Source organism: Perognathus longimembris, chromosome 19 (assembly GCF_023159225.1).
Source record: "Perognathus longimembris pacificus isolate PPM17 chromosome 19, ASM2315922v1, whole genome shotgun sequence".
NCBI classification, from domain to species: domain Eukaryota; kingdom Metazoa; phylum Chordata; class Mammalia; order Rodentia; family Heteromyidae; genus Perognathus; species Perognathus longimembris.
Window position 1 is genome coordinate 3,351,092 of NC_063179.1, and position 24,282 is coordinate 3,375,373.

The following is a 24,282-nucleotide window of genomic DNA, read 5'->3' on the forward strand; positions in this document are numbered from 1 at the left end:
GAAACCCATCTCGTGCCTGTATGGAAGTGTGACTGGCTTCTCAGCTTCAGAACTGTGCCGGGCGTGGTCTCTCACCCGCAGCGTTGGGGGAAATCAGGGGCAGCACTAGTTCCCTCCAGGTAGACAGTGGGTTCTGGTTGCCCATCTCTCTCCCTGGCGTCCCCCTCCGGCCAGGGGTGGATCGCCTCTCGGATCCTTCTGGGCTCCCCATGGCGGCATACCCGCAGGCCCTTGGTGTAGGGAGTGGTTCCCCTGCTGCTACTCGGCTACATTGTTCCTGGGCCTGCTGCTGTGGCTTGCTGTAGCTTCCCAGTCTGGGAGGGTCAGGATGGACGGCTGTCATCGTGTCCCTGGCTCTGCTTCCCTTGGCGCTCGTTCAGGCTTTCTTGTGACCTCTCACTCTACTCTTGTCTTCTTTCACTGTGCTTATGTGACATGCCCTTTCTCAAGTCTTTCTATAGAACCAGGTCGCCCCTCCTCCCCCATTCTTCACTTTTTTTTTTTTTTTTCCTTTCTGGTTCATTGCTTCTGGGGTGTATTGGCTTCACTTCTTCTCTCCCTTGCCCCTTCTTACAGTTTCTGCAGTTGCTTCTCTTTATTCTGGTGTGCCCCGGGGTGCTTTTACTGACACACCGTCACTGTGCCTAGAACTTTCTTTCTGCCCAGGCTGCGTCTGGAAGTCTGGCTGTATCTGGCCGACCTTTCTGAGGCCTGCCTGGTGCCCGGTTGTGGCCGGCAGTGCTGTGGGCAGGGTTGCCGTGTCTCTTCTGTCGGGGTCTGGACTCTGTGTTGTGAATGATCAGCCTATGAGGGCCCTGTTTCGCTGGGTGCCACTCTCACCTTGTAGTTGGCCTCTGGGGACAGGGACTTGCACGGTTGGGCTCGAGTACCCAGGTGCCTGTTGCTTCCCGATGCTCACCCTCACCTTGGAATCCCATCTGCTCTTCAGGTCTCCCTAATTAATTCTTCCTGCCCCGGCCTCCCCCCACTCTGTGGGATCTCTCCCCTGACCACCTAGCCTCCACAGTTTGGATTTCCTCACGGGTCCCTTTTGCTTCCTTTGGTTATTCACTCTTTCCCTCTTGCACCACCGGTGGTTCCTTCTCAGTAAGACTATTTGTGTGTGAACATGTGTGTATGTGTGTGTTTGTGCTCACACACAGGTGCTGGAGCTTTTGCTCAGGGCTGGTGAACCACTATTTAAGCCCACCTCCCGTTTCCGCTTGTTTTGCTGGTTAATTGAGTCTCCGGTTTGTCTACCTGGGTTGGCTTAAAACCATGATCCTCAAATCTTGGCCTCCCAAGTAGCTGGGATTATAGGCATGCGCCAGGGGTGCCTGGCTTCACAGTAGAACCTTCATGAGAATAAGGGCCTTGTCTTGTTTGTCTTCCTCACTGCCCACCCCACTGGCACCCAACATGACCACAGTGCCTGTTACGCTGCGTGAGTGCAGAGAGAGGTGAATTGCATCTGTGTTCTGTCCCCTTCACTTTCTTCCCTTTTTTTTTCTCAGGGTTCTCCATGTGTTGGTTCAGTCTGTCCCTTTTCTTACCGTGTCCTCTTGTCTTTTTGGTGGGCCTCAGGCACTTGAGTACCCGGAAGGCAAGGCTGGCGCGGCCTTGCCCTCTGTTCTGCTAGCTGTGTGGCTGCGGCAGGCTTTGGACCTCTGGGCTATGTGCAGAACAGATGCCAGTGGTAGTAGTCTTAAGGTTTGTGCCCAGTGGCTTTTGTTACGCAGGCCTGGACAGAGTAAGCAGGTAGCAAGGAAAGCTGATCAGAATGGTGACAGGCCACCATTGCTAGTTAATTCACACCTCTTTCTCATGAGTCTCATGAGTCTGGGTGCCACCCTCCACCTGGCTTGGCCTGAGCTTCGCATGGACAGGGCTGAGTTGGTGCCTGTGCTCCCTGCTCACCCAGCTGCCTTCTGCTGCTGTCCACACAAGCCTAGGTCCTCCGGGGCTCCCAGAATCACTTTCAGGGGCCCAGGCTTTGCAGGTAGGGTGGGCTGGCTGGCCCCCTGCCATCCAGACTGACTTCCTATACCAGTCACTGGAGATGGCCCAGGCACTGAGCCTCAGATTGAGAGCATTGTCTTGCTGGGCTGGGAGTGAGTGTAGAGTCTGGAGGACAGGGAGCTCAATGGTCAGGACTTGTAGGATGTGGCAGCTGAGCTGAGAGTCAGACATGCTGGCCTGTATGCTGAGGGCCTCAGGAGACAGTTCTGAAAGCCCTGAGGCAGGCAGGGTGTGGTGGGGTCTGCTCCCAGCCCCCTGGGATAAGCTCAGTAGGAGTTGGTAAAGCTGAAGCAGTTTAGGCAAGTAATTGCTTGATGAATAAAAAAGCAACATTGTACTCAAGTCACTTGGGAAAAAAGTAAGAAAAAAGCAAATTATTTTGCTACTGTTAACATTGTAGCATATTTGTTTCCGTTGTTAAATGCTGCTCTAATTATGTCACCAATGCATTACTTTGTATTTGTTTGTTTCAACCTAATCCTGGAAAGATGTTAGAAACACACTTTTGAATGAAAGAAACCAGTTACACACTGTTATTCCATTCTCATGGAGACCAAAAGTGGCAAAATTCAATTAACTGTGGCCTCAGAGGTCGGGAAGGGGGTGAGAGGGGGTTTATGGATGGGAGAGGTGACAAAGGAAACGCCTTTGAATACGGATATTGCAGTGCTGGTGCCGGTCACCCATGACAGATGGTTTTAGGAGTCTGATGGTGAGTATTTCAGGCCTTTACAGTATGTCACAACTACTCAGCTCCTCTGTGATTGTGCCAAAGCAGCAGTTGATAACGTGTGTAACAGTGGGTTATGGTTCCAACACAACTTACCTGAAAAAAGGCAGGGCTGGATCTGGCCCTGGAGGGTAGATTTGGTTGTGCATACCTTTGTGAAAATGCATCCGTCTGTACACTTGTGATTTATATATTTTTACCATTTTATAATTCAGGACTTTATTGTTGTTGTTTTGTTTTCTTGGCCAGTCCGGGCTTGGACTCAGGGCCTGAGCACTGTCCCTGGCTTCTTTTTGCTCAAGGCTAGCACTCTGCCACTTGAGCCACAGCGCCACTTCTGGCCATTTTCTATATATGTGGTGCTGGGGAATCGAACCCAGGGCTTCATGTACATGAGGCAAGCACTCTTGCCACTAGGCCATATTCCCAGCCCCTAATTCAGGACTTTATATAACTATTAACAAAGCAGAGAAGTAGTATGGAAAATAAAAGAAAGAACATAAGGAAGCAGAGTTCACTGGTCTGCCTGACACTTCTCGGGGCTGTAGGGCAAAGATAGTGTAGTGTTTGGAATACCAACATTGCTTTTGAAATGTTTTAATTGTTTCCTCAATAATTGGAGAATTATGCTCCCAGCTGGCTTTTCCCATTTGTGAGAGAACTCAGTAACTGCTTCGTGCTAGGTCAGGCCACTTCCTGGCACCTGTTGAAGGGCCTCTTAGCTCAAGACTTCAGTGGTCTTAGGCCAGCTTAGCAAATGCTCCCTTAGCTTGCTTCTCTGTAAAATGCACAGAATACAAGTGTTTGCTTGAAGAACTGGAAGGAGCTCATGTAAAGGATGGCATGCTGATTCTGTCTAACATCTCCTACAACCCCAGTGTTCCCACGCTTCTTCCTCTTAATTGTGTTACATTGCCTCAACAGTGACCCTGGTGTATCTATCATCAAGCATCCAGTGAACTAGCCAACTAGACCCGGGGCTGCGGCTGCCTTCCACGATGGGCTTGGTTTCCTCGGGGGCTGCTGGGGAGGGTCCTGCAGTCAGGTGGGGTGGTTCTCTGGCTTTGTCATGGCAGGCAGTCCCGAGGTAGCCAGGAGGTCAGCATGTGGCCTTTTTTTTTTTTTTTTTTTTTTTTTGTCAGTCGTGAGGCTTGAACTCTGGGACTGGGCACTGTCCCTGAGCTCTTCAGCTCAAGGCTAGGGCTCTGCCACTTGAGCCACAGTGCCATTTCCAGTTATCTGGTGATTAATTGGAGGTAAGGGTCTCGGGGACTTTCCTGCCCCAGCTGACTTTGACCTGGGATCCTCAGATCTCAGCCTCCCGAGTAGCTGGGATTGCAGGCGTGAGCCACGGCACCCCTCTGTGAATGCCTTCCTGATGGCTGCAGCGTGGGCGGTCTTTGCGGGTCTCCTTTGCATCGTGGATCCCTTCAGACACCAGAGTTAGGAGGCTGAACCCCTTAAGTACTTGGGATGCTGCTTGTCCTGTTTTAAATTGCTAAGCAAGGAGGGCTGCCTGCACCTGCAGAGCCCAGTTGTGATGGGAAGTGGCTTGGGGTAATGGTTCTGGAGCGTTAGCCTCACTCCACATCAGTGCACTGGGGTTCTGAAGTGCTGGTGCTTGCTCCACTCCACCCAGAGGCTCACCGTGGTGGCTTGCAGGCACCTTGTCCGCTGGTACTTTCTTCACTAGCCCCGGTTACCAGCAGCACAGATCGCTAGTTTGCATGCTTTTGTCCTCGTTTAGCTCTGGAAGCTCACGTGTAAGCTCTTGCTTTCTGTGCTGAGGGAAGAAGAAGTCTGCTGTGGTTTTCTCTGGTAGGATTGCTTGGTCTCTGCCTTTGCTCACATTTGCAGTGTGTTTGGGTTTGCTTTGCGCCCTTGCCGACTTTGAGATTAGGCACAGAAGGGCCCTTGGACGTGGAACTGCTTCCAGGGCCCCCGTGTCTGCTCTCAGAGGCACCTGGGAGGCAAAGGAGGGAAGCTCGCGGCATTAGGAGTTGGATTTGGAGGGACTGCCATCCTCACAGTCGTTTCCCCACAGCAGGCTGTTGGATGTTCTTGCTTGGACTTAACCTTTCTAACCAGAGTTGGCCTAGTCTTGACCAGGGAGCTGGCCCCACCTCTCCACCCGGCTCCTGCCCTGGTTTGAGTGGCCCCTCCAGGGGCCTTGCCCTCTCTCTGCAGCTGCTGGGTTGTCAGCCCTCCCCAGGAGCCGGCTCTCCTACTACCTCACCCTGCTCTCCATTCACCCTGGAAAGCCACACGCCTGCAGCTTCATTCACAGCCCTGGGCGGAAGGTGTGGAGAGGCCCCTGCCCTGGTGGGGAGGAGCCGGGGCCGGCACTGACAGCAACTCCTGGGATTGCGGGAAATGTGGAGGGCTCGCACCTACGGTTCCAGGCCACGCCCTTCCGCTAGCTTTTGAAAAGCCATCGTGGTTGAAGATCTGATTCAAGCTTTTACAATTGTGTGTAGACGCTAGTTGGTATGTAACATAATTAAAAACAGGCACAGAGACTTAGAGCGAGCTCCTTAGCTGCCTCCGCGGAGGGCGGCCTTGAGGAGGCGGTCCAGCCCTCAGCAGAGCAGAGCAGTTCACGCACTCCCTTGTGGCACTCACACACACATTTGCTGAGCAGCCCGTTCTGCTAGTGAGTAAAGAGAACACTAATCCAGCCCTCCCTGTGCAGCCCTGGGGAGTCCGAGTCCATTATGTTACTGTAATTGTATCAAAGCATGTGAAAATCTACGGAATGACAGTGACGTCCAGCTATATTTACTGACCAATGTATGTATTGTTTTCTGGAAGAATACAGCCTGTGAATACTGGGACTGAAGGGAGGGGGTGGTATGGTTTCAGAGAAACCTTAGATCCGGAAGATAAGGAAGAATTGGAGGAGGGGAAGAAGAGAATGTAGTAACAATAATTGAGCTCAGGCACCATTGCAGTGTTTTCTGCTTCATTTTATATTATAATGCAAAGTGCTGTGAACAGAGTTGAGTCTAGTTTATAAGAGGAGTTCTAAGGGTTGACCAAGGCAGGTGGTTAACCATAGACAGACCCGAATGTTGAGTTGGGAGCCTTGTTGGTTTGGGGATTGTGAAAACTAGCAGGGACCGGGCAGCTGCAGCTCTTTGTGGAGAGAGGATGCCAGAACATGCCAGAATGACATGTATCAAATCCAAGGATACCCTGTAGCAAGAGGAAGGATATGCCTTCTTACTGGCCTTTTGTTTTCCTTAAGAAAATGCTGAATGAAATCTGACCATCCACTGCTTAGAAGAAAGTGGATCTGAAAGCTAGAGGAGCTAGAAGTGGCAAAGCCACGGGCGTTTCTCATACAAACGCTGGCATACTCCGTCAGTCGGGATTGTCTTTTGCCTTGGTGCTTCTACGGCTATTTTAAGGTTCCCTTGCTTCCGGCAGGCTGTGGGCTTTGTTTCTGTGTCCTTTACCTTCGTTAGGTAGCACAGCTGTTACCTATCCATCCACGTCTTCCTTGAATTCTGTACGTGACATCTTTTTATCCTCTTACCACAAAGAGTGAAGTCACCTTTAAACAGCTGCGCGGGCAGTGGGTGACCAGAGCCCTAGGGGATGTGGGGGGGAGGCAAAGAGTCCAGGAAATGGGGCCGGTGGATGCAGAGCCCCAAGCCACACCCCTCTAGCTCTGAATCAGATCTAGACAAATCGGAGCCATAGTAGCTTCTAAAGGCAGAAGTTCCTGAGACTTACTTGAAAAATGTAAGAAGTCAGTTGTTACCTTGTGGATGGATTTGGACTCTCAGGAAATAATTTAATTTTTAGTAGAAAAGTGCACCAGAATGTTGTGCTTTTGTGTTCTCTTCTCCAGTAGTTTTCGTTTCCTGCACTCTTAGAACAAGAAGGCAGTGCGTCTAGAACAAGAAGGCAGTGCGTCACTCGGGCTTGTTCCACGTGTGTTGGTCTGAGAACCTGCCTTCTAGACCGAACCCAGTACTTGCCCTGGTCTATAGGCCAGCCACCATTGCTGGTATCTGCTTCATAGATCCCCCTTCCACACACTGCAAACATAAACTGAGGGAAGCCACCACTGCAGGTTGTGGAAAGCTCTGTTCGTATGTCCTCTTCTGGCACGTCCATGGCCGGCTCTGAACACGTGGGGCTGGTTCACCTTTCTGCCCAAGCTTTGTCACTGGCACCTCGCCACCTTGCCCTGGGCTCCCGGGGTGTGCCACTGGAGCCCAGGCTCTGCCTCCCGGAGGGCTCCTCGGAGCCTAACAGAAGGCGAAGGACACCTGTTGGACACCCTGGCTAACTAAAAGGGCTGTGTAGGGCTCCTCCGTAGCTTGAAGATTGGCCGGCTGACTCCATGTGTAGCTCTACTAAATGTGTTACATGGAAGAGCCTGGTAACTGAAGGCTTAACGTGGCCTCTAGAATGTCTGGGAAGGTAGACGTGTGGCTGGTGTTCAGTAATTGTTGAAAGGAGATGGAAGCTTTATCGCACAAATCTCGCAGCTGGATCTGTATCTTGAGAAGTGCTTCACTTAAGGTCTCATGAGTTACCACCATTTTGGGTCTATGGAAAACTGGCTGTTTGCATCAGAAATGTTCCTGGCTGGGGGCAACTGTTCAGAATTACACGATACAGAATTGGGGGGGGGGGAATCCAGTGGGTGCCATTGGCATTGATGCTCCTTCAGGCTTCCTGTGGGGGAGTGTGCAGTGATGACCCCAAGCGATCGTTAACCACAAACAAAAGCCAAACTGTGAAATAATATCACTCACCCAGTTAACTTTAATAGGGTCTATTTAAAAGATATGCCCCGTACGATACGAGCTACTATTCTAGTATGGCGCTGACCACGTTTTATTTTTGTCTCGACTACTTGTTTTATTATTCAAACCTACCGTGGAAGTAGCTGGATTAGATTTGTTGTACATTTTAGGATTGAGCTGTGTGTGTGTCTGTGTGTGTGTGTGCGCGTGCGCGTGCATGCATGCTTGCTTACTTGTATGCACATATGCTAGTGCCAGTAATTGGGGTCTGAGCTCAGGGCCTGATGAGCACGCCTCTTAGCTTTTTGCTCAAGGCTAGCACTCTACCACTTGAGCCACAGCTCCACTTACGGCTTTTTGCTGGTTAATTGTAAGAGTCTCAAAGGCTTTCCTGACCAGGCTGATCTCAAACGTCAATCTTTAGATCTTAGTCTCCTTGAGTGGCTAGGATTACAGGCATGAGCTACCAGCTCTCAGCTTCATTTTCTTAATGTAAAGTTACTGAGTATGCCTTCAATTGTGTATCTGTGTGCAGGTGATGTTGATAATGCTCACCTTTGCTCATTGGTGGTGCCAAGGCACAGTGTGTAATGTCCACTATAGAGTTTTCCTTTCATTGTCCACTTCCTGAGAGAAAAGAAAGGATCTTAGTGGTAGAAATACTTTTTGTAAAAATATTTTTTATTATCAAACTGAATTACAGAGAGGTTACAACTTCATACATTAGGCATTGGATACATTTCTTGTACTGTTTGTTACCTCATCCCTCATTCCCCCTTTCCCCCTCCCCCAGAAATACTTTTTAAAAAAAAATGATACTGATCTATGAGTAGAATGGAAAGTATGGATCTACCTAATTGCAACTCTTGTGTTTTTCTCCTTTATCCACTAGGCTTCATGAGGAAATAATTGATTTTTATAACTTCATGTCCCCGTGTCCCGAAGAAGCAGCCATGAGAAGGGAGGTGGTGAAACGGATCGAAACGGTGGTTAAAGACCTCTGGCCCACGGCTGATGTGCGTATCATCTGTGCGACATAGCTCAAGCATGTCCCCGTGAATGCCCTGTGATTGTCTTTCTTCAGGCGGACTCACAGACCTTTTTCTCTGGCTCTCCTGTTAGAGGTTCACTTTCTCTACTCCTGCCATGTCCCTGCTGAATGACAGGCCCTGGTGTGTCCCAGCCATGGTGCTTCTTGTGCTGATGCCCGGGCCACGGGCCTCAGGGATTTGTGTTTGAGTGGTGTGCAAATTCACCTTCAGATCAGACATTTTATCCTCGTCTCTTCCTCCACCGCTTCTTGTTACCATACCAAGAAGCATACAATGCGATGTGGTCGCTTTGTAAACACTGGGAGTATTTCCTGATGCTGCACTTTGATGTGCATGATTAAGTGTTTTCTGAGATGGAGTGGGTGAGCGTTTTGTCATGCGTGGCTCAGGCATCAGGAGCCGTGCCCTCTGACCAGGCTGCTGAGCACCTGGTCCTCCTGTGCCAGCCAGACCCCGCTCCCTGCCAGTGACCTGCCCTCCGGATGCGGGATGAGCGATGGGAGCCGCTGCCCGCCCAGGCTGCAGGGCTGCGGGGCTCTCATCACCTTCACTTAGACCGTGAATGACCTTTTACCTCTGAACTTGAGTGCTTAGGATAAAGTTCTGCCCTTGTCACTTAGCTACCTTACCTACGGGCCACAGACATGGCTGCAATGTCAGAGCCAGGCTCTGAGAATTGCTCAGGTTTGAGTTGATGGAGGTGAGGATGTTAGTTGTTTCATTGGTTAATTTTGAATTTAAACTTTTTTTTGGGGGGGGGGCAGTCCTGGGTCTTGAACTCAGGGCCTGAGCACTGTCCCTGGCTTTCTTTTTGCTCAAGGCTAGCACTCTGCCACTTGAGCCACAGCACCCCTTCTGGCCGTTTTCTGCATATGTGGTGCTGGGGAATCGAACCTAGTGCTTCATGTATGGGAGGCAAGCTCTCTTGCCACTAGGACATATTCCCAGCCCCTGAATTTAAACATTTTTCTTTGTGTTTAATCTACTGTAAGGATAGGAGACATTTTCTACTGGGTTGTAGGCTTTTACCTGCCCCCTTAAATTTCCAAGGTGACTTGACTTGTTAGGTGTGAAGGAAGTCTGCCCGCTTGATCTGTGGGGTGTGTTTTAAGACAGTCTTGCTTTCTTGCAGGTGCAGATATTTGGCAGTTTTAGTACTGGTCTCTATCTCCCAACGAGGTGAGTATGGGATCTCACTGCATGCTGAGGGGGGCGGTTCTGCGGGCTCTCTGAGGGCTGGAAGCATGTGTCTTGTAACGATCTGAGCCTGGAAGTGCTGGCTGAGGAGAACGATTGGGTGGCATGGGGGGAATTGGCGGAGTATGAAGTGTGGTGTTAGGGCAGGAATTGGTGGCCTGGCATTTCTTCATCTTGAGCAGTTTGCTGGAGAGCAAAAATGCTGGGCGCTAGAAGCAGGAAGATGAATGAGAAAACCTAGACAGGTTTCACTGCTGTAACAGAACAGACTGGAGTACATTATAAACAATAGAAGCTTACGTGGCTCTCAGTTCTGGAGGCTTTGAAGCCCAGGTCCAGTGGGGCCTTGTTCTGTCATAAGCTGATGGAGGAGAAAAGGGGGTAAAGTGCACCTCTTCACAGCTAGCTCCCCCTAGAGGGCGGCCCGGGGACCTGCCTGGTCACCTCTTGAAGGGCTTGCCTCAGCACTGGTGCATTGGCAGCTTGTTGCCGGTCCTAGCAAGGACTGGGTAGTGAGCGCAGTGCACTGGAGGGTGATCTGATTTATACGCACTTTGAACAAGTGACTATAAAAGGGTTGATGAGGATTCAATTATATTTAAACAGTGTTTTTTGAGGATTTTTTGCATGATGGCAATTTTTTGTTTTAAATTATGGAAGACTTTTAGCTATAAATGTGCATCATTGCATCCGCGGTTTCTGTTAACCCCGCTGGCTAGCATTTGGAGGTGGAAGTGGAGATGGCATGAGGATTTTGGGATGATAGGGAGCTGAACAGATCTGAGGTTCTCAGGGACCTGGACCAGTGAGCCCAGGGGGCCAGGCAGACAGCATAGGTTTGGGGTGCCTGGAATTGTGGGCATTGCTTGGGTTTGGGCAGCAGCATTTCCATGCTAGCTGGTGTAGTTGGGGGCATCTTGAGACCTTTCCGCTTTCTGCCGCTGTGGTAATAGCAGCTCGTCTCCCTCCCCTCACCCTGAGGGTGGGGAGCTCCGGTGGGATGGGCCGTGCCCGTGGGAGGTGGCGGCAGGCAGCAGGCCCTGCGTGGGGAGGAGCAGTGGCTGATGTGAGCTCTCTTCCGTCCAGTGACATCGACCTGGTGGTCTTTGGAAAGTGGGAGCGTCCTCCACTGCAGCTCCTGGAGCAGGCCCTGCGGAAGCACAATGTGGCGGAGCCGTGCTCCATCAAAGTCCTTGACAAAGCCACGGTGAGTGTCAGGCCTGTGCCCTGGGCCCTGCAGGAGGCCTCTGCACCATGCACTGTGCCCGACGGCAGCTACACCTTGGTGTAGTTAACATTTCATGGCTACCAGCTGAGAAGCGTGCAGTGACAGTCCAAACCATTCATTGACAGTTGTAAGATCTTCAGATTATTCTTGCCCTGAAATGCACAGGCCACCTGAGTAGCAGGAGAAGGAAGAAAGCAGAAGAGTGTAAGAGGGGAGCAGCTGCATTGCATTTAGCTAAAGCTGCCTATTCTGGAATGTGTAGCTCAGGTTATCATTTGAAAAAATCAAGAAAAGAAGTTGGGTGTCAGTGGTTCACATTTGTAATCCTAGCTACTCAGGTGGCAGAAGAGCACAACTTGAAGCCAGCCCAGGCAGGAAAGTTTGAGAGCTAGAAGTAGTATTGTGGCTCAAGTGGTAGAGTGCTAGCCTTGAGCAAAAAAAACTCAAGAACAATGTCCAGGCCCTGAGCCCAAGCCTCAGGACTGGCAAAGAAAAGAAAAAGGAAAGGAAACCGATGTGTTCTTACTGCTCCAAGAGTGTATCTGCACATGAGAAAGGAATCAAGGCAAGTTGGAGAGAACCTGAGTAATGTAATTACTACTTGTATATGCACTTGTTCGGGTTTAGAGTCATTTGTGATGAGAGATGGGTGCGGTATCAATACTTGTGATTTCATCTACATGGAAGGCCGAGATAGGAAGATCAAGTGAATCTGCGCCTCAGTGACAGAGCCGCGCAGTGGTAGTGAGTCCTCAGCAGGAGTCACAGGTGGGATGATGTGGCGCAAGGTCAGGCCCGAGTTGAAATGCACGAAGACCCTGTCTGAAACACAGAGGAACTAGGAATGGAAGCATATGTAGTTCAAGGGGCAAGGCACTTACCAGGCATGTGCTGATGAGGCCCTGGGTTCAAACCCCAGTTCTGTCTCCTGCTCCCCCAAGAGATTAGGTTGGAAGTAGCACAGGACTGTCGCCTGCTAGGCGACAGTCAGCAGCTTAGCTGCACGGTAGTTGTCTGTCATCTCAGTTTTGAGTTGGAGGGAACTGTATTCACCCGCTGGTGATCTGATGAGCCAGGTGCTCTCTCGTCTTCGCCTTGCCTGCTTCCTGTTGGGTACGTGTGGGTGGGACAGGAAGGGGCTTACGTTGAACGCGTGTTCTGGGAAGCGGGCAATCACCCGCTGTAGCCTCACAGAGTGCTTGTCCTGCTCCCTGCGCTGGCGGGCCGCAACCAGGAGCCAACTCCCGCCAGGCCCCGCACCACGTGAGCCTGTTTGCCCATCTGACCTCTGCTCCGGATGCGCTTTGGCCACATGCTGAGGCGCTTGTGGGTATAGAGGCGTGGCACTTGTCTTTCACGTTTTATAGGTGAGGACACTGAGGCGTGCAGAGCAAGGAAACTGGCCTGAGCTGGGATAGACAGCCAGTCAGTGCCCGGTGGCCGTGTGGTTTCCGCTGTGGCCTGTTGGCTCGGAGCCGTGGCCCTGTGCATCTCCCCACACTCGGGAGAGACCCCCCAGCCCCGGCCCCCTGCCAGCCCCGGCCCCCCGCCAGCCCTGGCCCCCTGGCTTCCTCCTTTTGGCCATTCATATTTGTGCAGTTGAAGAAGATGAAGCCCTCTGAAAAACAAAGCAGGTGGAAATTTCTGTGGGTTTTACTATTTTGCGGTAAAGGATCTAAAGAGGGGCTTATTTTCCTGAACCTGAGAATGTTCTAGAGGATGGATGGTTCCTGAGTAGTGTTGCAGTAACTGCTTAGTCCCTGTGACCTTGCTGGCAGAGTCCCTTCCCCGTGATGTCATTGGGCCCGCCCAGAGACCCTCCTCCCACGGCTCATCCTCCCACAGTGTCAGCCTGGTCTCAGGAGCTCAGGGCTAGAGGTCTGGTGGAGGTTTGGAACAACCACCCCCAAGCTATTCCCAGATTCTGGGGGCAGGGTGGGTTTCTTCCAAAACCTCACCAAGAAAAGAGGACCCATCACCAGGCGCAAGTGGAGTGGCTTCGCAGGGCACAGGAGTAGCGCCTTGCCACCTGTTTTCCTTCCCCTCCACATTGGTCCTCTTCCGCTGCCCCCTCTTTCCTCCAGCCGAGTTCATCTGGAGGAGCAGGAGTGGCTTGAACTCCCCAGGCCCCACTGGGTTAACTCCTGACAAAGTCCCCCCTCACATGAAAATTCAGGCTTCATGATCTCTTAATCCCCTTTTGGAAATAAGAAAGAAAACAAAATTTCTGTGCAGTGTTGGAGACATTGTCACGAAGAAAGATTTTTTTAATTTGGATCTTTTTAGGTACCAATAATAAAGCTCACAGATCAGGAGACTGAAGTTAAAGTGGACATCAGCTTTAACATGGAGACTGGAGTCCGGGCAGCAGAGTTCATCAAGAATTACATGAAGGTACTGTGGTAGGCTTGGTAAAGGCCATGGACTTTAGATGACACTAGGTTCAGTTTCTTCTCTTAGACATGGTAAAAACTCCAGCTTAAGAGGAGTCATTAACAAAACAGACTAACTGTACGCTGAGACCATTTATCCTATAATACCATTTGTAAAGATGCTTTGGAACTACATCACTGTCTTTACGATTTTGCTTTTCTTAAGTGGTCATTTCCTGAAGTTGAGCCCCATCTTAGAGAAAACGGTTAGGAAAACGTCCTTCCTCTGATCACCAAGTGACGCTCCTAGCTCTGGGTAGCACGATGCAAGTCTGGGCCAGGGTCCCTGGGCGCCACAGAAGCCAGGCTGTCATTGAGATGGCTTGGCACTCTGGGTAAGGCTAGGCTTGGCTCTCGAGCACCAGGCAGATGTAGCTTCAGGAGCTCGCAGGCACCGTGACCCTGGGTTCCGTCTCTCCCACCCTTTCGAGGACCTTGGGCCCTTGAGCTCTCCCTTCCTTCTGCATCAGCATCTGCTCTGCGCATTCCAGCTACTCTGCCTTTCTGTGCCCCTCTCCCAGGGTGACCACCCTTGTTTGCTGCCCCCCCCAAGCGTCTGCGCCCCTTCGTGGGGTGAGCGCCCCTGTTTGTTTGCTGCCCCCCAAGCGTCTGTGCTTGGAGCCTCGGGGCTGCTTGAAGGGCGCGTCACCCCACTTAACATGACATTCAGGAAATGATCCTTAGGCTCTGGGCAAGAGGACTGCTGTCTTAAGGGTCTTCACAAATGTTTTAACTCATCAGTATATATATTTTTTCTTTTGAAATTTGCAGAAATACTCATTGCTGCCGTACTTGATTTTAGTATTGAAACAGTTCCTCCTGCAGAGGGACCTGAATGAGGTTTTTACAGGCGGAATCAGCTCATACAGCCTCATTTTAATGGCTATCAGCTTTCTGCAGGTACGTGGGTTCTGATGTTTGGGTTGAGGTGTGGAAGGTGGTATCTTCCTGTTGCTCTTCCATATACAGCCTTGCTGTTCCTCCCTCCCTCCTGGGTTCTCTGGCTGGACAGAGCTCACACCTCCTCTTCCGTGAAGCCAGTCTGGCTGTGCTGCTGTGCTTTTCCCTCTGACTTGGGTTGGTGGTTGGCTTCCTGTCTGGATGCACGATGTCTGTCAATGCTCAGGGAAGGTCATTTCACATTGGGAGAGTTCGTTTCTTCATGGACAAAAAAAAAAAGTACTTGTCTGCTACTTACCTGTCACTTACACTCAAAAAGAATTCAGAAAAGCTGGGTGCCTTATATGGGTATAATTTAAGTAAACCTTGTGAGAGTGATAGGGCATGAATTTTTTTCCTTACATCATCTATGATCTGTATTTTGTTGAGTAATATTATGGAAAATCTACAGTTGCAGACCAACCTAAGTATGGAACACTACAAGGTTCAACATAAGTACCTGTATTTTTAAAGATGTATAGAGCAGTGACTAAGTTAATGAAAACATTGAGTACTTGCTTATATTTTCTAGAACAGGTTTCCCATTCTTCACAAAACTTTGTCCTCCCCGTTTATTTTAGTGACACGGTTGTATTCTTCTCTCTCATTAGTTTTGTAGTGGGGATTGTGGATAGGGAGGGTTCTGTGTCCAGACCTAGTTATTTTCCCCGGCAGCCTGTGGGGGAACCTGGACCATCCCCACACAGAGGTTTTTCATAAATGGAAACACAGCAAGTGCTCTGCTGTTTTCTGGCTCTCCAGTCGTGTCGATTTGCCTTCTTCCTCCTTCTCCAGTGATGTGGCCCCAGGGACAGACCTTCCATGGTGTCCAGAAATGACTGTGAGCTAAAAGTAGCCTTCCGTCCTTCACTTCCTGGTTTGCGGTATTTTAGTAGCACATGGCAACTGCAGCATGGCGTGCTTGTGCCGGGGGTGTCCCGCGTGTCGCCCGTGGCACTGGCTTATTAAGGTCCTCGCAGTTGGCTGCCCTGAGCCTAGTAGGATTAGCGCCTCCCTCTCGCGTCCCTTCTCAGGCTGGACTAATGAGGCACCCCTGCTCCTATATCACGGCTGGGTGAGGGAGACGGCCAGTCCCTGCCCTTGGCTGACTTTCAGATACTTGACTTTGAACTATAAGGAATAAGGAAGGAAATAAAGGCGAGACAAAGCTAAGAAGACTCAACTGGTGTGTACTGTGGAAATAAGCAAATCCTCAAAAGCCAAACTCCTCTGAGTTAGGACTTGAGCCTCTCTGTCTAGGTGGCACTGCTGAGTGGGACAGGATTCCTCACTGACACAGCGCAGGGGGAAGGCCATGAGCCCAGTACTCCCGAGTTCCTGGAGTATAACGAGTGCAATTGACAGGCTGCTCTTTGAATTCACCTTTAGAGCAAGAGCACAGGTCTGGGCGGCTGAGGATTATGGGACTGTTCAATCAGCGACACAGGACTTGCAGGGACTGTGCAGTGTCAGAAGGAGGCCGTTTCTTGCTCAATGAAAGTGTTGCACTGAATTAGGGCTGATGCTGATCTTTGTGATGAACAGGATATGTGTTTGCTATAAATATTGTCAGGAAATGCTCATTACCTCTACGCACAGTATTCAATAGAATCATTTCACGTCATTGTTGACGTGATTGCTAGTGTTTCCAGTGTAATGCTGCCCTCTGCTGGTTAAATTCCAGAATGATGCTATTAAGGTGACCATGTAAAATAACGTCCACCTTCCAGTGACTAAAGTATGCCCAGTGTAGCCAGGAAATATGCCAGCATTTGGCATCTTGTGGCGACTCAGATGTCCGTATGTAGGTCCTCACTGTGTGGACTGCCAGTTGAGTTATTGATGTGTGACACTGCCATGCCGACATGGTCTTTCTTCGGATCACTTTGCTCCACAGAGGCCCCTACACTGCTGCTCAAGTCTGTGCTGGAGGCTGCTAGATAAATGTTGTTTTCTTTGCAATATGACTTGAATCCATGTGAACTGTGCGCACATTGCTTTTGCAGTTGCATCCAAGAATTGATGCCCGGAGAGCTGATGAAAACCTTGGAATGCTTCTTGTAGAATTTTTTGAACTCTATGGAAGGAATTTTAATTACTTGAAGACTGGTATTAGAATAAAAGAAGGAGGTGCCTATATCGCCAAAGAAGAGATCATGAAAGCCATGACCAGTGGGTACAGGCCGTCCATGCTGTGCATTGAGGACCCCCTGCTGCCTGGTAAGGCATCTGGCTCCCGGGCTGGGGGGTGGGGGCCCTCAGCTCCCAGGGGCTGGGCTCCACGTGGTGCATCCTCTTCTGGGGTTCTCACAGACCCTCTCAGAACTATCTGTAAAAGTGTTCACATTCTGTACACAACCGGAATTAAGAATGAAAGATTCAGCCCTTTCAGATTACAAAGGTGTCACATAGTCACCATAAATGAGTCCCTCCCCAGAAAGAAGTTACGTAAGATAGCCAGGGCGGGGCCCATTCTCCCTGCTTTGTCCACCACTGGTGCACCGGAGACAGTCCTTAAATACCCAGGCCCTTGGCAAGAGACTTTCTGAGTCTGTGTCAACCCGGTGAAAGTCTTTGATACAAAAGTCCATTTTAACTTACATTTAAAAGATCCTAGTAGAGTTAAACACATTGTCAGTCCCACGCATGCTTGTTGAGCGTTTATGAGGTGAGACACCGATCTTACCGTTGGTGATAGAGTCATTGACTGACAGGTGACGGAAAAGGTGGAGAAGTCCAGCTCGGCCAACACGGCCCCTTTGCGTTGCTTCCGTGTATGCCTTTGTGTGCCTGTCTGTCTGCCAGACTGTCTTCTTGCCGGTTGAATGTTAGGAAAACCATATGCCGCACACAGAATACTTTCTCCCCTTCGCTTTAAGTTTTTGTCTGCAATTGGCTTCTTTTTTATTATTCTGCTTCTGTAGATTTTTGTTTTGATGTCTTCAAATTTAGTAATGATTTTTAGTTTTATGGCTTCTAGGGTGAGATTTGTTTCCTAAGAATATCCTAAATGATAATGCGCTGGCTGTTGGTGTCGTAGTATTGGAACATTTATTCCTGGGCTGCACTCGGTGCAGTATCTCACTCATCTGTGTGTTCATGTTGTGTTGTCAAACTGGAGACTTCCACTGTCCTCAGTTGTCTGCTTAATAGTACTTGAAAAACGAAGAACTGTGTTACCACTGGGTTATAAATGTAGAAAGGAATATTAGAGTATTTCTTTTTTTTTTCTTTTTTTTTGGCCAGTCCTGGGCCTTGGATTCAGGGCCTGAGCACTGTCCCTGGGTTCTCTTTGCTCAAGGCTAGCACTCTGCCACTTGAGCCACAGCACCACTTCTGGCCGTTTTCTATAATATATGTGGTGCTGGGGAATCGAACCCAGGGCTTCATGTATACTAGGCAAGCACTCTTGCCAGTAGGCCATATTCCCAGCCCAGAGTATTTCTTCTTAAAGGAAAAGCCCCACTACCCCCGTTTTGTGCAGGATGGCACATGTAGATTCCTTATAAAAATGATGCTGCCTGGCTTATTTGGTGACTTCAGTGGTGGCCTCATGGGGTTTGCTGTGAATCCAGCTTTAACTCTTGAGGGTTCACATCTAGGGCCTTTTTCTCCAAAGGGTTTTACTTCTTGCAGGTGCCTTGATCATGAGTTAAACAGCAGTGTGCTGAGGGTCAGCTCCCAACCCTCTCTGCAGTTACTCAGAACTCCCAATCCTGCAGGCTAGCCCTGCCGGCTTCCTTGTGATCTTGGCGATCTGGAGTGTTGCCGACTTTCCTTGTGACTGACACCTCCCTATCATACAGGATCTGAGCCTGCGGGCGCTAACGGGCACTAGCTGTGTGTGCTGTTATCAGCGGTGCACCCGCAAGTGCTGCTTTCCGTGTGTGCTTGTTGTGCTAGCCTGGCCAGGCTCTGCTGGTAGATTCTGGAAGGGTCTGGGGCGTGAGAGCTGGACTCACAGTAGCTTCTATGAGAAGAACAGAAACCCTGGGATAGGAGCTCAGGCTGGACTCACAGTAGCTTCTATGAGAACAGAAACCCTGGGATAGGAGCTCAGGCCCGCTGCCCCGTGCGACCGCTGCCTTTCCGTTTCAGGGAATGATGTTGGCCGGAGCTCCTACGGGGCCATGCAGGTGAAGCAGGTGTTTGACTACGCCTACATCGTGCTCAGCCACGCCGTGTCGCCGCTCGCCAGGTCCTACCCCAACAGGGATTCTGAAAGGTAACCGAGAGCCTGCATCTGCCTTCCGGGCTCGCCACCCCTTCCCGGGGCCGCATGCTTCCGCCACGCTTCTTCCCGTCCTGCTGTGGAGGGCCCAGCATGTTGACAGAGGAAGCAGTTTCACAAGTTCCAGGTGGCTCCGCCGGGCTGGGACATGCTTAGGAGATGAGCAGTTCTCATGGGAAGAGTTGGCATTGTCACTGCGTGGTGTGTGCTGGGGGGCGGGGCAGCCCCTTCAAGCCATAGCCGCTGCGTGTCCTCTAGGAAGCCTGCGGATGTGCAGAGGCTTCTGTGTGCCCGCCCGAGGTCTCCGCGCTCTCCCTCCTTCCTCATGGACGGCTGTCCGCTGTGCTCAGGCAGGGAGGGAGGGCAGTGGGACTGGGAATTACTTCTGTTCCTGGCTGGACCGCGGAGCAGAGGCTTTGAGGCCTGCCTTTCCCCCACGGTTCTGGTCGCGGCGTGCGCTTTGCACGGACGGCACTTCAGGCCCGGCCGGGGTCTAGTGATGAGCACGTGGTGTCCGGGGTGTCGTCCCTCTGTTCTCGCCCGCACAGCGGGACACCGAGGTGTGACACCCTGTGGTCCTGGTGGGTGGAGAGGCAGGGACCCCTGCTGGAGAGCTGGGTTGGATCCACGGCCCTGTGTAGGTGCAGGAAAGAGCTGGCACTGCACGCACGCACTGGCGCCTCAGGGTGGGTGTGCCTCTGTGCTAGAACTCGGGTGTTGGAGAGTTAGCTTAGCTCACTGTCTGCTCTCCTTCATAACAAGACACAGGATCCCTTCAGTACAGAGCAGCTATGCTAGAGGGGTTTTCAGCTCCTTGCACCCGTCCTACGGTGTTGATGTCATACCTTGTTCCTTCCTAGTACTTTGGGACGAATCATCAAAGTCACTCAGGAGGTGATCGACTACCGGAGGTGGATCAAAGAGAAGTGGGGTGGCCGGGTCCACCCAGCTCCCGAGCTCGGTAAGAGGCTCAGTCAGCCCAGGAAGTTTTAGCCTGCCCGGTGAGGAAGTCCCGTTGTCCTGACTTTGAGAATACCTAGGTTTTCTGATAAGCAGCCCATGAAGCCCTAGCACTATCCCGTGGAACTGCGAAGCCTGTGTTCCATGCGTGGGTCGTGAAGGTTCTCGTATTAGAAATGTGAAGATGAGTTTTGAGAGATCGTTAGTGCCCTTGGTGGTTTTTGTGGGTGTGAAACAAATGGTGAGAGTTTGCATTGGTCCCTCTTAGTATAGTATTGAAATTAAGTCTACTTAATTTATCAAGTCATGTTCATGCCCTGATTTTATATACTTGTATCTATCAATAAACATTGTGATACTTGATGCGATAAAAAAAAAAAGAATTGTGAAGATGAGCACATGCATTTTATTCAATTTCACCCAAGGTAGAAAATTTGTACATGCAATCAGCATGAGAAACTCTACAGCTAACTTACAGTTAGCGTTACTATGTCTTTGGAATACAGTGTGTATTTGTATTTATAGAATCTCCTTTTTAGGGCACCAGGTTTTTGTGAGAAATAGTGTTTCAATGTCTTAAGAGCTGCAGGTGAAGATGACACACCCAGCTTGTTGCACACATAATCTCATGTTTTTCAGTTAGTGAAGTGAACATGTTTTCCTATCAGATGGATTTAGCTGTAGCATCCCCCTTGTCCGTCATCCCGGCTCCGGGCACCTCCCCGACCGCCCTTCTCGTGACCCGGGCCGCCTTCTCCCTCCCCAGACAACAGGATCAAGATAAAGGAGCGCATCGCCCCGTGCAACGGCGAGCAGGCGCAGAACCGGGAGCCCGGCTCGCCCTACAGCCAGCGCCTGACTTTGTCCCTGTCCAGCCCCCAGCTCCTCTCCTCGGGCTCCTCTGCCTCCTCCGTCTCCTCGCTTTCCGGAAGTGACATTGTGAGTGTGCCTTGTCCCCTGTGTTCCCGGTGGAGGTCACAGCGGGTCCCGGTCACCGTGGCTGCGGCGCGTGCCGGGTGCTCGTGGGATCCTCGCCGCGTGTCCCGGGAGGCCCGTCTGGCGTGGCCTGGGGAGTCCCCGTCTTAGTTGCTCCTGTGGCCTTTTGGTTGGGAGCCGCAGTGGCACACGGTTGAGCGATGGACTTTTAGAACCCGTTTGGGAGGTTAAAAGGACAAGTTCGGCCCCGTGCGTGTCCGCCGTTTCCTCGGCAGCACTCTGTGTTGAAGGGACGGGCGGGCGGTGGGGCCCGGTGCTCAGGAGCCAGCGTGGCTCTCACGGGCGCGTGCTCGGGGCCCTGCCTGGCGGAGACGTGCGCTCCAGGTGTGCAGCTCTTTGGGTTGTTTGCGCTGGATTCTAGGACTCGGACACAGCACCCTGCAGCACACCCAGTGTTTACCAGTTCAGCCTCCAGGCACCGACCGCGCTGGTGGCCACCCTACCCACTGCCTTGCCGATGCCCAGCAGCAAACCCCAGCCCAGCACCTCCAGAACGCTGATCATGACAGCCAACAATCAGGTACAGGTCCTCTCGAGGACGCCCCGGTACGGCATCTGAGCGCAGAGCGCAGGAGGGGAGGGGGCGCGGCCTTGAATTAGAAAAGGAATGGCATCTTTAGCGTCTTCAAGGGGCCAAGTGTTTCTATCTCCCGGTATGTTTTCCTTAGCAGGTAGAATTCCCGCCCCTCCTTCCATAAAGGATATAGTCTTTTTTTTTTTGGCCAGTCCTGGGCCTTGGACTCAGGGCCTGAGCGCTGTCCCTGGCTTCTTCCCGCTCAAGGCTAGCACTCTGCCACTTGAGCCACAGCGCTGCTTCTGGCCGTTTTCTGTATATGTGGTGCTGGGGAATCGAACCTAGGGCCTCGTGTATCCGAGGCAGGCACTCTTGCCACTAGGCTATATCCCCAGCCCTCTCTTCTTATTATTTTGAAGACTTTTTCTATTAGACTATGTTTTACTTTTAAATTTGGATTAAAATTGGAAATTTAAAAGAGAGTTTTGTAAACAAGTACTAAACTTTGTGTTAGTATCTCAGTTACATGTTGGATTGAATGACTACAGCACATTCGTTTACCCGAAAGTGAATGAAACCAGCGTTAGAGATGTGGGCTGTGTTTAAATAGATCCCCCAGACTGGGCTCTTCAGCAGGTCGGCTCTGCTGGGGTGCATCTATCCTCACAGATGGACCCCTGATGGGGAGCTGCTCCAGGGCATAGCTTCACGGTGACACTGTTGGCAGTGCTTGAGACAGAGGTGGCGTCTGTTCCTCGCAAGTGCAGCTCAGCCCACAAGCCTTAGGGCTCACACCAAACAGCCTCAGGCAGCTGTGGACGCTACTAAATTGTCTGGATGCGCTGCTTGCTGCATTGACCCTTGGCATTGGCCCGGTGTCCAGCTCTGTCATGGAGGCATTTATTTAACTCCTGTGGAGTTCGGCATCTCTCTGTCTCAGGCTGTGGCTCCTCATGGTCCTTGCAGGATCTAGGGATGGATGTTGGGGAGTCTAAGCAAGTGGGGGCTGCGGCCCAGTGTGTCCCACTTACACAGGTGGCTCCTGTGCTGAGAGCCAGGCTAAGGCGTTGATGTCAGTCCCGGAGAGCCACTTCCCTGCGGGGCAGAAGGGAGGCTGCGGTCTCCCTAGCACCAGATCCTCGTTGTGTCACGGTGCGGGGACGTTTTTACTGCTGCCCCTTCTCCTTCTCCCCCTCGGCACTGGCAGTGGCCGCCGGCGCCTGCTGCATCCATTGTCCCCCCAGGATGCCCAGAGGGGATGGGACCCTCGTTGCCTCATGTCTGAGAACTGGCGTTCACGGGCATCCCTCCACTGTGGGCGGGATCAAGAGCAGGGAGGGACAGCTGCGGCCCGCGTTGTCCCCTCCGGGCGGACCCTGCGTCCACCACAGACCCAAGGGCCACTCGTTACTTGGTGGCTGTGAAGTTTTTGAATTGTGGCTTTGTTTTCAGTGAGTTTTAGCATTGGGTTCTGGGTTTACTGAGCGCCGTACTGCTCTTCTAGAAGTTGAATTCCTTCCGGTTCTGGTCACGAGGAGCGCTTCTGTGTGGAGGGAGGGCGGCTCGCAGGCTGTCCTCGCCGCCGTCCTGACCTGGACTCAGTGCCTTCACTGTGGACAGCTGTGACCATTTCTTTCTTTGTTCCCAGACCAGGTTTGCTATCCCTCCGCCCGCCCTCGGCGTGTCCCCTGTTCCCTGCAGACAGGCCGGCGTTGAAGGAACCACCTCCTTGAAAGCCGTCCACCACGTGTCCTCCCCAGCCATCCCCTCCGCGTCCCCCAACCCACTGTCCAGCCCCCACGTATACCACAAGGTGCGTGCCCCCCCCCCTCCCCCAGCAGTCTCCCAGCTGTGCCGGTGCGCGCGTGTTCTCACCCGAGGGGGTCGTAAAAGGGGGGGTCACTTTGCGGTCACTCGGCTTTCTTTTCTAAACCAAGCTTTAGGCATGCTGAACTACTTTAAAGTGGCCCACACTCCCGTTGTCTTGAGGCCGCTCGGTTCTTCTGGGGAGCTGCTTAGCATAAAGCTGCAATTTGAAGCAAGCGATTCTAAATGAAGACCACGTTGCTTCCCCATTTCCTTGTTAAGTTCATTTCATGCTGATGTATTTGCATTAGATTTCCAGAAGCAGAGCATAAAACCTAGAATCACCCTTGTCCCGGCACTGCGTTTGCCTCCCTGCCCGGTGGGTGCCTGCTGGCTGGCCAGGCTCAGCTCTCAGGGGAGCCCAGAAGGGCCCCGTGGCCTCTCTAGGTCCCTGTGCTCTTCCTGTGCTTGGAGACTTGTGACCCAGGTTTTTTAGCAGGAATGTTCTGCAGGGTTTGATGTTTTCCCTTGGGATTCAATAAACTGGTGCATCAGTGTTTACATCCTAGTCTAGTTAGCTCTTAAGCCAGGTACTGATGGCTCCTTCCTGTAATCCAAGCTACCCAAGAGGCTGAGATCTGAGGATCGTGGTCAGAAGCCAGTCCAGATAGCCTGTGAGGCTCCGATCTCGAATTAACCACCAAAAAAGCTAGAAGTGGAGTCGTGGCTTGGGTGTACAGTGCCAACCTTAGGTGAAGTAAGTTAGCAGTAGTCAGAGACCCAGAGTTTTAGCTCTAGTACAGGCATGCTAATCCAATTATGCCAGTCCATTTTCATTCTGGAGGGCTTGTTCTCTGGCTCTCTACCATTAATTTTTGGTTAGTAGTTTAGTAGTGTTCCCTAAGAGTTACCTGACAGACAACACCTGCCATCCGCTAGCGGTATGGCTTTTGTCATAGTGCCATACCCACCTGTTAGAAACAGGTTAGAACTGCGCAGGAGTGCGTATTGATTTCATCCTCTGCTTCTAGAAACTGACGTGCTGGATGAAACGAACTTGACACACATTGGATAAGAAAATAGTCCCCGTGGTCCGCCTAGCTTATTTCACATTTTAGTTTTTGTGCTAATGGAGCAGGAGAGTGGCGATGTGTCTCGTGCACCTCCACTTCTTTGGGGAGCCGTCCTCGCCACGGCAGCCTTTGCCTTCCTCTCTGCTGTTGGGTTCGCTGCGACTCTTCCTTCGGTCTGTGCAGAGGGCGTCCTGAACCCCTGGGCTGCGCGTGGCGACGGCCAGGGCGCGCCACCCGCTCCCCTGCTCCCAGACTGGGGGGCGGGCGCGGACCAGGAGCCCACCGCCTCCCAGGGCGCGTGCTGCCGGGGAGTGACGTCACCCACCTGCTCACGCTCGGCCT

General features: G+C 51.6%; 1 protein-coding gene across 1 annotated transcript in view; it reads left to right on the forward strand.

The window, feature by feature from the left end:
- The window catches only part of Tent4a (terminal nucleotidyltransferase 4A), a 36,782-nt gene that overhangs the window by 10,350 nt on the left and 2,150 nt on the right, over positions 1 to 24,282 (forward strand). Inside the window, 11 exon segments of the mRNA XM_048368288.1 lie at positions 8,405 to 8,528; positions 9,697 to 9,743; positions 10,848 to 10,968; positions 13,276 to 13,383; positions 14,193 to 14,321; positions 16,367 to 16,580; positions 18,459 to 18,585; positions 19,452 to 19,552; positions 20,318 to 20,490; positions 20,909 to 21,067; positions 22,710 to 22,874. Coding sequence (XP_048224245.1) covers positions 8,405 to 8,528; positions 9,697 to 9,743; positions 10,848 to 10,968; positions 13,276 to 13,383; positions 14,193 to 14,321; positions 16,367 to 16,580; positions 18,459 to 18,585; positions 19,452 to 19,552; positions 20,318 to 20,490; positions 20,909 to 21,067; positions 22,710 to 22,874 — 1,468 coding nt within the window.